Source organism: Colius striatus, chromosome 1 (assembly GCF_028858725.1).
Source record: "Colius striatus isolate bColStr4 chromosome 1, bColStr4.1.hap1, whole genome shotgun sequence".
Lineage (NCBI taxonomy): Eukaryota > Metazoa > Chordata > Aves > Coliiformes > Coliidae > Colius > Colius striatus.
Genome location: NC_084759.1, coordinates 79320361 through 79335157, shown reverse-complemented (window position 1 = coordinate 79335157; position 14797 = coordinate 79320361). Strand labels below are relative to the sequence as shown.

The 14797-nt window shown below is 35.4% G+C and overlaps 1 protein-coding gene across 3 annotated transcripts in view; it reads right to left on the bottom strand.

Moving 5' to 3' along the window:
* Window positions 1-14797, bottom strand: part of CDKL5 (cyclin dependent kinase like 5) — a 130190-nt gene that overhangs the window by 6269 nt on the left and 109124 nt on the right. For all 3 annotated transcript variants that reach the window (XM_061988572.1, XM_061988573.1, XM_061988574.1), the window contains exons 13-15: window positions 11290-11395; window positions 9071-9194; window positions 961-1063 (exon numbers count right to left, since the gene is read on the bottom strand). In XM_061988572.1, the coding sequence (XP_061844556.1) occupies window positions 961-1063; window positions 9071-9194; window positions 11290-11395 (333 nt within the window). The remainder of the gene's footprint in view (window positions 1-960; window positions 1064-9070; window positions 9195-11289; window positions 11396-14797) is intronic.

Sequence of the window (14797 nt, the reverse complement as noted above, 5' to 3'; positions counted from 1 at the left end):
GGCATCTCACCCCAATTTTCTACAGATCAGCCCTCCAGCAACACCCAGAGTCATGCCACCTCACCTGTGACGGTAGATATTTTGATTTAGTTGCTCCTCTTTGTCAGGAGTGTAAGTGATTTACTTCATTCCGAGAATATACAAAACTATAACAGCAGTTACACTTACAGAAACATTGCAACCTTCTGTAAATTAAATTTTAAACATTTTACAGGTTCCAGAACTGTCACTCGAGATGAAGTTTAGGTTACTTCAGCTCTTAGGGAGATTTTCATTATAAAACTTTGTGAAGGGTTCATATACCACTGCTCTCTAATAAAAAAGTTCTTTCTCCCTCCCAAAGACCAGATGAAAATGTAACAATGTATAAAAGAAATCAAAGTCTTATACCAATCAAAAAAGCCACAATCCATTCCCCCAACAAATCATCAAATGTTAAGAATGGTTAAGACACATCATCCTTACTGCAGACACAGGGTGCAGCAAGAAGATGGAGGCTGTTAGCAAGACACTGCCACAAGAAAGACTGGAAGGAATTTTCATTTATAACAGTTTGATCTCTTCCTAGTGGGTGCCTGAAATTATTAAAGCTCTGAGGACTCACAATAATACATTTGCTTAGAGTGATATATATATTCTTGGAATGGTATCACCATATCCTGCAAACAAACTTGCTACAACATAAGCTAAAAACTTACATCAAACCTTGCTCTCAAAGGGTCTGAACGAAAAAAAGGTGCGCAGCAGCACTAGTAAGTGAGGAAATGCTTCAAAGATAAATAAGCTTTCAAGAGGAAAAGAATGTGACTTTCATATAGTGAAGAGAGAATAGAAGAAGAAAAAAAATACACATGGGCATGACCATAAGTAATACAAAGGTACTTTACTAATCCAGTATATTAAAATGGTATAAATCAAAACTGGTGAACATATTATCTGTTAGAAATACTGTTTACTTACAGTTTGAGATTTCTTCTTTTTCTTTTTTATTGCCTTGAAAAAACCTTGCTTTTCTTTCTCCTTGAGCTGTTCTGAGTGACTGTTAAGGTTTTCAGGACTTTTCCTAAACATGAAATAATGTATTGTAAGAGAGATTTTATTTTGAGTCATGTAGACTCTGTGTAATAATGAGATCTCATGCCAAAGTATGCAAATTATTGATTAAGGCAAAAAGATTCTTAATGTTTTAGCATTCATTGGTTCAAGGGTTACTATACAAATACCGGATAAATAATCTTATTAAATGGGATTAGGAGGAACACACTGTTAGGCTAAAATGATTAGCTCAAACCAGTGAAGAGTTATTTAGGGAAAAGGAAAGCATGCATGACTTGTCTTTTTTTTTTTTTTAAGCTAGAATTTAATAGTCAAACCAAAATATCACACACAAGGTCTTTTAGAAAAATGAAAATTGTATCTGAGAAAACATACAAATGGTGATGAGGTATAAAAGGACAGGTCCAGATTATCCATTGCTTGCTTGAGACCCAGGAGTTGCAAAGTTCATCAGAGAGAACCAACTTCAATCAAGCTTCCTGACCTTTGCTGTCATGGTTCCAAATTTATCATCAGGGAAGCTAGGGATCTATTGTTGTCCATTTCAACTTAAAAACTTCAGTTAGTTTGTTATGCATGAGTGAGACAGTGCTGGCAAAAGAAGATGACCCAAAAGTGGAACAGATGACTTGCCAGAAGACCAAATTTCCACCTTTTAGCTTATCCACACAGCTGAATTAGCTACAGCTGAGAAATAACACATTACTTTAAGTACGTACAGTATGCTATGTAGGTAAAGTACTGATATGTGGTAAAAAGATGGTTTACATAGGACATTGGTGAGATATAACTGCATGAAGTTGTAGTGTCCTAAAAAATAGTCTGAAAATTTGAAATGGTGCAGGAAAAGTGTCACAGAAACAATTTCAGAGATAGAAAGAAGAGTCTACAATGAAAGAGTCAGAGACTTCAACCTCTTTAGTATTTAAAAACCACAGCCAAATCAGACACAATAATTAGTTTCTTTGATTGCGGCGCACAAGGACTTAGTCAGGAAGAAATTACAGAATACCAGAAGGAACTTTAAAGGGCAAAGATGTAATAAGAACAAGTAGGTGGACGATGAAGCCAGAGAAGTCATATTAGAAATAAGGTCCTGAGTTTAAAAATAAGAATTATTAACCACCAGAATAAAGTCCTTAGCGAACAGGTGGATTTCCCATCTTTGACATTTCAAATCAAGGCCTCATACTTCTCTGGGAGACACACATTCATAAGGGATGCAATCGGGCCAGGACCACAGAGAATGGATGGCATTTAAAGGCAACTAAAGTACAGAAAATCATCCTGGGTGATTTAATAGCCCTTTGTTACTCTTAATTGGTATGGAACCAGAAATCAATTTATTCCATTGTCTTGATGGAAAAACTAAAAGAAAGTCACAAGTCTAAGGCTTCTGGATGACAAATAGAAGCTGCTCTTCTTGGAGCAACTGTAATGTAGCAACACTTAGCTGTCTGCTGTAGTTATCTTTGGCTTCTAATTCTGGCTTTAAATGCTATGCTATCAGTTGGTGATTCAGCTGCTACTACCAACCAAGCTGACATTTTTTTACAAGCAGATGTGAAACTCATAATTGGGGTAGGAATCACTGGAGTCATCCTCCTTATCAATAAGAATATCTTCACTTGTATGGGTGGCTTCATCAATTCCTCAATTTCTATAAAAAACCTCACCTCAAGTTCAAAATGCTACCGTGTTCTAAACATAACTGCATGTAGTATTTAAACACTGTAATAAAGTGCAACTGTTGAGTAAGAGAATGGGCTCAGAGGAAAGATTCATAGGCAGAAAGTATGGTGGAAATTTCCCTATAATTTAGAACTTTGGAACTCACATCTAGATCCAGGAAACACATTCAGATATAAAACAACAACATAGATTTAATGTGAATATTATAATGCTATGGGAAAAATCTCTAGTTTAACATAATTATTAGATTTATAACATATATTTCACATATATAAGATTGCTAAGGATTTCTCTTTCTGTCACATCCCTGTATTAAGTACAGCAGTAAGGCAGTCTTGTATTAAAGTGCTGAGGAGAAGGCCTGAGATGTAAAAGACTACTACTGACAGTTTACAGAGTCTATGAACTCACAAGACTGAGTTAACACAGACAAAACACCTACCAAATGATTTACTAAATGGTTTTTACTTAATTTGTTAGACAACTTGGAGGAAAGTGTGCACCACAAGTATCCTGCTTGTACTCTGAAAATCATGCAAATGCTGCTGAGAATGTTCTGAGCTTTTCCCCAAAGGAACTGATGTGTACCCGTACCTGCAGTCATACACCAAACCACAGCCCAAAAGCAAATTACCAACCCAGCGACTACATTGTCTGTCAAGAAACCAGTGTCAGATCATATGGAACTTCCCATGTGCTTACTCTACATTGTCCTTCCATATGTTTTAATGTTTTGCGATGGCTTTTCTGTTCCAAATGTATTCCAAAATGGAGAGGCTGTATTTTTAAAGGTGAACTTAATCTTCAGAATAGAGCTTGGGAAAATTTTTGCCATATGTTTAGACAGAGATTCACTCAAATGTGATACTTTTCTTTGACCCAGTGAACTTGGATGAGAAAACTGTTGCCTACAGCGGATGAACAGAGAGGAAAGAAGTGAAATTCTCTACCAGCAATTCCTCTTTCTGACTACAGTGACCAGACAGAAGAGGAAAATAAGGGGCTGCAAAGTCTGCTCATTTTCAATTGCTGCTTACCCAAAAGCCAGTGGTTGTACACCGACTGGTTTATGTCATTAACTCCTATGACTCATATTGCAGTACAGTTGTCTGAAAAAGCATTGACCTTGAAAAGTGACTGCTTCAAAACACATGCTGATTATGTGAAGAGAGTGAACATATATATAGCATTATAGCAGGAAGTTTCAACACCAGGATCTTGTACTCAGTAAAAAATAGAGCAGAACATTTTGATCGATGAGATAAAACACTAGGATATTTTAGGTATCCCCAAAGATGATTTTCAGACAATGGACAGTAGAGATAAAAATTAGAATTATCAGAAAAAAATCTGCATGGTATAATCACTCAGTCCTAAACTCTTACGATATAACTGCAAGTATCTTGGTATTTTGCATAAAGCTTCAGCTCTTGAAAGCAAACAGCTCCACCAGAATCTGTATGCAGTGTCTCTGTTACTAGCAAGTAAGACTAGCCCCAGACAAGAGCCTTCACTCAAGAGAGCTCACCCTCAAGCAGAAACCAAAGGCAAAATGCGCTGTTTGCTGTTATTTTACCTTTTTTCCTGCTTAGGACATACAATGAAGATCCCACTGATTATTCTGGTCTGAGACACTTGGAAAAGGAGTAAGTAGGAACTCTGTGATTATCACTAGCATTTATTGTCCCTGGAAGGAAAAGTATCCAGCTTCATGCAGGTACAATGAGTTGTAGCAGAAGACATGCATGGGGCAGGCAAGCTGATGTGCTTCAATATTAGCTACAAAGAATAAATGGGAAGCATGCTGCATTCTTGCTGCCACAGACTGTGAAGCAATTCCTCATGCTTGTTTTGGTTACTCTTCAGCAACTCTAAATCTCAGCAGGTAGCCTGGCTTGGAAATTCTCTAACTGCCAACATACACTCCCTTTACTGAACTGCTCACACATATGCAAGTAAGGTTTGGGTCTAACAGAGGAGTTACTGAAATGTCTAAAGTTTCCTTTGGAAAATAAATGAACAAACATTAATTCTCCAAGTTAGCTTTTGGTTTGCTTAAAGTAAAACCCTTGACAGTTAAAGAGTTACCATAAGCAAAGGCAAGAAAATGTCAGAAACTAATAAGGCACTTCAAATAGATGTTTTACTTAAGGTAAGAATCTCAGTCCCACAAGCTGAAGTCCATAGGGAAACTTTTTGGTCTAAAAGCCTGGCATTGAAAGCTTAAAAATCAGAGATCAAATCTGAACTTTGTTTGGAGTTGCATTATTTTTTTTTAATGTCATGTGGAAAAGGACAATTTATTAGCTGGAATAAACCCCAGACATATTATCCTATATACAGAATACCACGTAGAAGCTACTAAAGCTGCTAGATCACCTGAGGTTATGACATGACTAAAAAGAAGTATACCTATAAATGTATATATTCAAACAAAGTTCCCCCTACCCCCTGCCAATATTGTTAAACATCAGGAATCATATAAATTTGGAAGTGGCTGGTTTTGTAAACTTATACAGTGTTTACTTCACAAGGATTATTTTTTAGACAGAATATTGATGACTACAAATTCTGGAAAGCTTCCTTGCAAATAACATCAGACTGCATCATCTAATTTTTAGCAAAAAACAAACCCACAGATAGTGGGGAAGGGTAAGGGAAGAGCCGCTGGTTACTAGAAGAGACTGGTAGGGAGGCTCAGATGCTTGCCAAACATATGAATAAAGCAATTATGTTGCATGACAATGCATACACAAGAGTCTTATGCAGGAAATGTCAGAGGGAAGCCTGTATGATTAGGAAGGTGAACGTCTTCAAGCCATCCAGAACAGATCCCTAAATCCTCAATCAGTGTAACACACAAAGGTGATTTTTAAGCTTGGAAGTCACAAATTTGAAATTTCCTGATTTTTTACAAGCTCAAGAATTCTGTAAGTGACCTGGGAAGTATTTACAATGCAGTAACAGCTGTACTGCAGACATAGATGAACAAGCTTTAAACCAGCTTGCTCAGATATTGGTAACCTTTTAGTTTCAGGAACGTTAGGGGTGACTGCAACATTACACTGACACTTAAACAGTGATATGGCCAGTCATATTACGTTTACAAAACACTCTCTTGGTTTGGGGTCTTGAAAATCAATTGTAGATAATTGTAAACCTTTGATACTCCTAAGAGTAGGATGTTGAGTTTTTTGTTCTTTTCTTGAATGACATAGCATGTGTGTGTTTATAGATATTATATACATATAAAAGAAAAATAAATATTGTACATACTTCCCCTTTTTATTATTTTTGCAGAAAGGTATGACATATGCTAGAGAAGATACCATAATCTGTCTGTCATAGAATGAATACATTTATATGGACATAAAAGATTTAAACAACAAAGCTTTCAAGAAGCTCCCAAATATCTTGTAAGCAATCAATGCAAACACTTCCAGTCTTATGTGAGATAAAATACTGCAGGTTGGAGCTTATTCCAAAGAGATACTTAGAACTGTAACAATGGTAAAGATAACAGAGGCCAACATTTTGGCACGCTGACAGAACAATGTTGAGCATCTTGGCTAATACCTACTGATTTTGCCCAGCTCAAAACAAAGCTCATACCAGTGAAAGAGGGAAACGTCTACTCTTGTATCAAAAAGGAAAAATTGAGCCAAGTTCAAGGTGATTTACAATAAACTAAATTCTGGCAAAGTAAAGATTTTATAGAAGGATGAAAAATATGCCCTTTTTCAAATCAAGTTGTGTAAAGTTCAGAAATGGTCTAGTAATTTAAGAGTAAAATCTGATGACAAAAGTCGAGTTTATAACATCTTTATTTTTAAGAGGCAGGACAGTGGGGACAGAGTGAAGAAATGCACACAAAGACAAGGGAACATCTGTGACAATTCATTCTAGCAAGCATTCACAAAATCTTTGACAGAAGAAAGGCAACACAGAGCAATATTATGAGAGAAGCAATATTTTACAGTAGCGGCAAGTCCAGATCAAATACATGTCACTCGTAATTCGATATGAACTGTCATGTACCAGTTACGTATGTCAGTCAAACATCAAATATTTACTTCATCATAAAATTGATGTAAGCAAAAATCACATTCCATTAGAGCTTTCAACATTTTCATAGGCATTTACACAACTTGTATACAGAAAAATAAGTAGAGGAACATAGACTCTACATCACTCGGGAACCTGATTAAGCTGCATTTACGGCACAGAACAATTTTGCAACAACATTAGACCATTGCCAGGACAACTTGCACAGAGTTAACATGTAGAGCTGGGCAGGAAACATTTCAGGAAAATAGGGAGTAGGAAAAGCAAAGAGAAAGAAAAGCATGCCAAAAAAGCAGTAACTTCGTGTTGTGGGCACTGCCATTCCTCCCATAAGAAGAAATGCTTATTCTTCTATGGTTTCTTCTCTCAAAGAAGTTGTTCCTCTTTGTGAAAATGTTTGACTACATTAATTGGAGCAAGGACTTAAATCTAACTGTCTCAACCTTAATGAAAGTCCTTACTCATTAAGCCATATTCAGCATCTCTGTGGTCCTCTCAATGTTTCAGCAAGATGAAACAACTTCAGGAGAATATATTGAGGGAAACAGAGAACATGGTTCCAGAATAATCTCTAACTTCTGGTCCAAAGCGTTCACTTGTTAGATCTAAGATATTCGTTCAAGCTTCTGGTTTAAATAATGAAGAACAAAGGCCCTGCACTCAAACTGCTCACATTACAAAAAAAAAAATGCTGACCCCAGAATATTTGTTATTATGAGTGTCTCTCTGGTTTTGACAGGCAATTTCATCCTGGAGTTAAAGAATACTCCCAATAAAAGATTAGTGGATATAAGTCTGTTCCTTTGAAAAGTTTTGGTTTTGATAATTTGGCATTGAGAGCAAAAAAAAAAACCCTTAGTAAAAATATTCCCAACCAGCTCTAACAACATATTCTATTATTTCAGTTCAGAGTTAATATAATATTACATGTTTCTTTGCAGTAACCACATAATAAAAGATAATATATTGCCAAATGATATGTAAAGCAAAACAAGATTCCAGTTGACTTATATGCAAGATAGAAAGATTCAGATATGAAGGACAACAAAATATGTTAAAGGGTTCAACAGTAGGAATAAATACCTTCTTTAGCCACATAAGTCACAACATAAATGCCACCTTTTTACATAAATGACCAGATTCCTCAGCTAACTTCCACAAAATGGATGTAGGTGGAGCTACTGAAGGACAGGAAGCAAATTCTAGTGAATCAGAGCAGGTGACAAGGGTTCTGGAGTAAACATCTTCTGTTACTGACATGGGTACATAACCTGAACATAAGCTGAAATACCAGCTGTCCCCTGCTTCCCCCCTCCCCCTTATTTTTTAAGCAGATAATTCACAGGTTGTTCATGTGAAAACACATTATGTCAACAAAACACTGAAACAGTTCTTTAGTTAGCTTGATTTTATCTCACTTTCATCAAACAGTATTTCAGATAGTGGTATAAAGCATAGTTCAACCATACAGTCCATTCCTCATGCTAATCCTTGGAAGCTCCATTTGCTTATTTTTATGCAGTGTGCTTTATTGCGATTGAACAAAGTAGAAGATTAGTATTTTAGAGCTTAACAGCTCTCAAAGCAACAAAATTAAGATATTCCCCTTTCAATTCTGCAAAGCTATGTATATGCTGTCATCCTATTAGCATAATTAATAGTTAACTGTTCTATGTTATATAATGGAGCCATGTGATGCTTTTAATCTTTTAAAATCAATATTCACCACCAAGATGTTGCTTAGTCCATTTTCCCATAGAATGTACTAATTTCCTTCTGTGGTGCATAAGCAAAAAAAGCAGTAGTTCCCATTGTAGGGTAAATATTATATCCTTCATTAATACAGTCCTATTTCATACAAGGAAACATGCATTTAGGGGTTTTTTTTCTGTCACACAATTCATGCTTCTGGAATCCACAGATGAAGCTATGGCCTTGCCATCCCTACTATATGCACACAAGGACTTCGTATTAATTTTAACCAAACATTAATAAGGGGAAAAAAAAACAGGAAAAAACTGGACAAAAGTATATAATCTTTAGTGCACTTGGTGTGATAGTGTAATTAAGTATTTCTTGTTGCTCAAAAAGGGACAGAAAACATGCAATGCTATGTCAGTATAGCCAGAGGAAGCAACTAAGCACATATACACAGTTGCAAATTTTGGGAAAAAATGTGGGGTTTTTTTCCCTCCTTTTAAAAATATCTTTTTTTTTTCCTGCCATTCTCTACATATCTATGTAAATAACAACTCACCAAGTATCAAAGGTGGTTTGTCTCTTTGAGTGGTTTGCCACCGTGCTGCTGTCTGCTGGTAACACAGAGGCTCGGTTTGACACATTGTTTTCTATGTACGTACTCTCTGGACGCGGAGATGGAACTGAACAGAGAAATAGCAAAAAATGTACACTGACTCTGCCAAAAAGCCCATCTTTCAGTTGTCTGCTTCCTCTCTATCTCTTTTATAGAAACAAGAAAGTGAATACACAGTTGTGCTTCACGTATAATTGAAAAAACACATACTTTCCTAACAGTTTGGAAAGCTATTTGGTGATACTTGCAAGGTAATATTACTTGTAAAATGAGACCATCACCAGAACTTGGCTAAGTTTGCAAACAATTTGCAAACAATTTATCAGTAGGGAGCCACAAATGTGATTGATATGCAAAACCAGGAAACAGAATAAAAGGTTGGAATACTGTTATTAAAGACATGAAATACTACAGTTTACTTTTTGTATTCACTTAGACCTTAAAATATAAATGTGTACTCATCCTGAAAAGAACTACTTTAGACTTTAATATGAAAGATTGCTGACTAAAGGGATCAAAATTGGATAGTATGTATTTTTTTTCAGACAATTGGACTGTGGTTTTGAAAACAGATTGATTACACATGCCTAGGACATAAATTTATTAGAATTATGAATGTTACAAGAAACACCTGCACTGGATTAAAAACTGATTAGACACTAGCTGCAGCGTTATTACATTATGACATTATCATGTGTATCAAAATTGAATCTTTTTTGTTTAAGCCATAGTAAAAAAGTACGTGCTAACTCTTCATATTAAGTCAGTACTTAAGAATCGCATAAATATGGATTCACTTTTTTCATAGTAAACTTTTCTTTCAATAGTTTTTGCATATGCTATTCTCAATGTATTATTTAAATAGAGTATCATTCTCCAAAATCAATAATTAAATCTATGAATGAAAATTTGTTTCATAGATATAGCTGAAATGGAAACAATCTCTAGTTTACAATAAGGAATCAAATAAACCCCAGGCTTACAATTTCCTTAGCATATTATGGAAAGTCACTCTTCCTTGAAACATTTGTTTCACTATGTATTAAAAAAAGACAATCTGTATCCAATTTTGGGAGTGTTTTAAGGACTAAAAAATGTCTTTTGGAACTGCAGATTGTTAAGGATTCTCTGATGCATGCACAACAAATCCTTACATTCAAGAACATTGCTCAAAACAGTACAAACTTCAATGTTGCTCACAGGTTTTAATATTGCAATGGGACACTTGCAAGGATTGGCAGATTTTAATATGTCAGGTCATCAGCCAGCTGATCAACCTGAAGAGGATCAGAGGGAGATTTGTGACTCTACTTAAGGTTATTAGGAGACTCATAATCGAATTTTAGCTGATTGGGACTTCTTAAGGTTCAGGGGAACCCCAAAAGCCTCCTAACACTTGCAAGACAGTAATTAGCTTCTTATCATCCCTGTCTTTTTCAAAAGGATTAGCCAGGTTTAGCCATAAGGCAGCTGCTCAAATATCACCATCTTTTGTGTACTGATAGAATAATATCTATTTGTATGTCTATATACATTTACACACATGTACACATATGTGTGTACATATATACACACACATACACATATATGCATGTAAACAGCCTTGTTTTACTATATATTCTGAATTGGAATTATTTCAGTGTGCTTTGCTTGCAGGAAGCCCTGATCTTTATTAAGTCTAGTGAAAAGAAATTAACATAGGTTTCAAGCAATGAAAAACTAGCATTACGGTTCCATGCACCACAGTATCTTGAAATAGATCAGCAAGTACGCCAATGTGTTACAAGTTCAAAGGCATTTAGATATGGTGTTAATTCAAAATGGGAATTGAAACCACGAATGAACTGCTTACTTTGGTAATATTAATTTCTTTCATTCAACACTCCTTATAACTGATCTTCTGCTTTACAAGGTACTGCGCTGGATATACTTTTCAATAAACTTTTCAATAATAAAATAATTCGCAAATAAATAATATGACCCTAATACAGTTCCTGCATACTGCCTGGCAGGTCACTCCAGTCTCTGAAAGTGGTGCAACAATTCTTTTTCTAAGAAACTTTTTTAGCTGTTCATGTCAGTTCTCCATATCCATTTCTAGTACTTAATTTATATTCCATGTCAAAATTGTTTATTTTTTTAAAGATCCACTATAGAATTACCTCTGTAAAAGCTGCCAACTCTTCTCGGAACAGGGTCATTATACAGAATTCTATTTTCCTTAGTAGATGCTCCATCTTCTGTGTGTGGATCATGATATGCTCCACCCTAAACAAAAGAACAATCAACTATTTAAAATGAAAGATTATAAACTGATTTGCAGTTTTTAACCAACATGCAAAAGCAAGAACCCCTGAACTTAATCACATATAATTTTCCTTTGATGTTGTTAATAACTACCAATATCAACTCATAGACTATGTAACCAGTAATTATTTGGTTTTGCTGCTTCCTTGCCATTCCCAAAATAATAAAAATGGCATTAAAAAAATGTTGCTGCTTAGCTGTAATTTTAAAGACTTGAGCATAATTCAGACCCTCAGTTTTTTGCTGTGAATGAAGTTGTAACACCTCTAGAAGAATCTTTTACTGGAGGCCTTGTTAAATTAATTTTGGATGGAATCTAGTCACTCTGCTACCAACAAAAATAAAACCAAAAATAGGCAATGCCTGTAATTTGTGAGAACTGCAACACCAAAGCACTATCCCTTATCAACTGTTACATAGTAGTACCTCGGGGTACCAACAGTCACATACAGTAGATTTTACTGTATGCAAAATAAGAGGCAGACCCTGAACTAAGAAATCTGTAAGATAAGTAGCTTAATAATCGCTCCAATTTATTCTATTTTACCAAATACAGTACTTTCTGGAAGTGCTTCAAGCAAAAGGTTAAGCTAAGCCTTTAGAAACATTTATATGTGTGTAATTTGCCACCAAATATGACTTAATGCCACACAAATGAACCTGAATGCTGCAATTTTTCCTGCAGTACAAAATTCAGTGCTGTCTACAAAACCCCACAGGAAACTGTACTGAAACTCCTATTTGAATTCAAATACAAAATATCAGACAAGTACAAAGATTAAAAAAAAGCAAACCCATAAAAAAACCCCAATCAGAAAGAAAAATTTGGATTTTAATTCACTATACGAGTGATTTGCAAAATCTATTTTGCCTTTAATTAATGAAGATCTGACCTCACTGCCACAGATAAAACAACTCTTGAAAATGTGCTAGGACGAGAGTGCAGCTAAAACTGCTTTAAATCACAGTTTGATTCTTCTAAAATTAATAATGGCTGACGTATTTGATTAAAATACTACTTGTGCAGGATACCTATTGTTTGACTGTTTGTCAACAGTTATATTGCAAATATATGACAGTAACAGCAACAGCAACTTGCACTTGATTTTCTTCTGCTTGCTCCCTTTCATGTACATTTAGCTTAAAATTAAAAAGAACTCTTAATACAAAAGTGTTATACTGAGAATTGAAAAGCCCCAAAACTAATACTGAATGTGATCCTTTTTATTCTTTTTTTCCCCTCTTTTTATTTTTGTTTTTTTTAAAGCAAGATTTAAAGAAATGTTTGTGTTTAAAAAGACTTCATAGAGCTAAAGGCAAAAATCAACGAGAAACTAAAAAACATGTAAATGAGGAAACTTCAAAAATATCGATAGAAAAAGCAGGAATCACTAGAAATGGCTGTGAAAATGATGAATACTTATGTTATTTCTGGTTTTTTTTAGTTCATTAATCCAGAGGGAAGGGAAATTTTCTGATTTCTAATGCAGAATGTAAGGGAAAGAAAAAAAAATAAGACCTCTTTATGAAAAAGCCTTTACGAGGCATAAGAAGAAAAACAATTTCATTCTGATTGGTTATGGAAAGTAGTATAAATAAACAAAACCAGCTTTATGGATTTAAAGACTTGCTATCCATTCCAGAAGAGTATATTTCCTTTTAGGTTTAAGATGGTTGAAATACAGATTGTAAAGCATATTTATTGAAAGCTTAAGTTTAAAAACACTGACTATAAAAGATAAGGCAAGTCCTTTATGAATGATTAAGTATTCCAAAGAAAACAGAAATGGACAAAATCATAAACATTAAGATACACATCAATTTTTCTAATTAAAATTTTAAAATGACAAGCAATTGCCAGAAGACAATTGCCAAAAGATTAATAAAAACAATCTGCATCTACACAATAGGAAATAAGACTAAAATTGCTTATAAAATTAAAACACAGAAAAAGATCCTAATGTGCTAAAGAATACAAGGTAGTGTGAGCTTTTATAATCAAAAATTCAAATGCAGGTGTTATTGCCCTTCTGCAGTAACATATTGAAGAGTACGTAAAATTTAACTGAACTGAAATGATAGAGAAAAATAACTACAGAAAGAAAAAAACAACTGTTTTTGACATGGATCTGCTCTAATCCCTTCTAAGTATGAGCCAGCAATGTGCCCTTGTGGCCAAGAAGGCCAATGGCATCCTGGGATGCATCGAGAAGAGTGTGGCCAGCAGGTCAAGGGAGGTTCTTCTCCCCCTCTACTCTGCCCTGGTGAGGCCTCATCTGGAGTACTGTGTCCAATTCTGGGCTCCTCAGCTCAAGAGGGACAGGGAACTTCTGGAGAGAGTCCAGCACAGGGCCACCAAGACCATCAGGGGACTGGAGCATCTTTCATATGAGGAAAGGCTGTAGGAACTGGGGCTGTTTAGTCTGGAGAAGAGGAGATTGAGGGGAGATCTTATTAGCATTTACAAATATTTAAACGGTGGGTGTCAGGATGCTGGGACATCCCTTTTTTCTATGGTATCTAGCAACAGGACAAGGGGTAATGGGATGAAGCTGGAACACAAAAAGTTCCACTTAAATATAAGAAAAAACTATTTCACTGTTCAGGTGAGGGAGCCCTGGCACAGGCTGCCCAGAGGGGTTGTGGAGTCTCCTTCCTTGGAGGTCTTCAAGAGCCACCTGGACACATTCCTGTGTGACCTGATCTAGGTGGACCTGCTTCTGCAGGGGGGTTGAATCAGATGATCTCTAAAGGTCCCTTGCATCTCCTAGCATTCTGTGAAAAGTAAATTTTCATTTTCATACTTTTCTCTGCATCATCTCACTCCAATTTGGACCAACAGTACAGCAATCTAAAAATGCTGTCACGTTTACGTATCTGACGTATAAAACTATAGATAATTCAGAAGTGTTGTGTAAGAAGTGAAAATTAACACCAGAACTAGCCTTTCCTCTACTCATTAAATAATGCTCACAGTAAAATATAACAAGGTAATCACTGTGAGGAGGCAATTTGCCAGTGGTGGCTTCAATGTAAAACCTCTAAACTACCACAGTTATTTATCATACTAAGCTAAGATACATAGTTAAGATAAATATTGCAAGTTTTGATATTCCTCTAGTAAATTACAGCACTTCAGAAATAACATCCTGCTAAAAGTTAATTTCAAAAGTTAATTTGAAAAGCTAATTTCAAAAATTAACATTAGCATTCACAACAGAAACTCATACAAGGAAAGCTAAACAAAAACACAAATAAGAATGTTAAAAAAGCAAAGCAGTATGATAAAAATGACATCTGACAATACCACTAATGAAATGTCCACTTTAGAGACATATTTTTCTGTTCTCTCATTTCAGTACT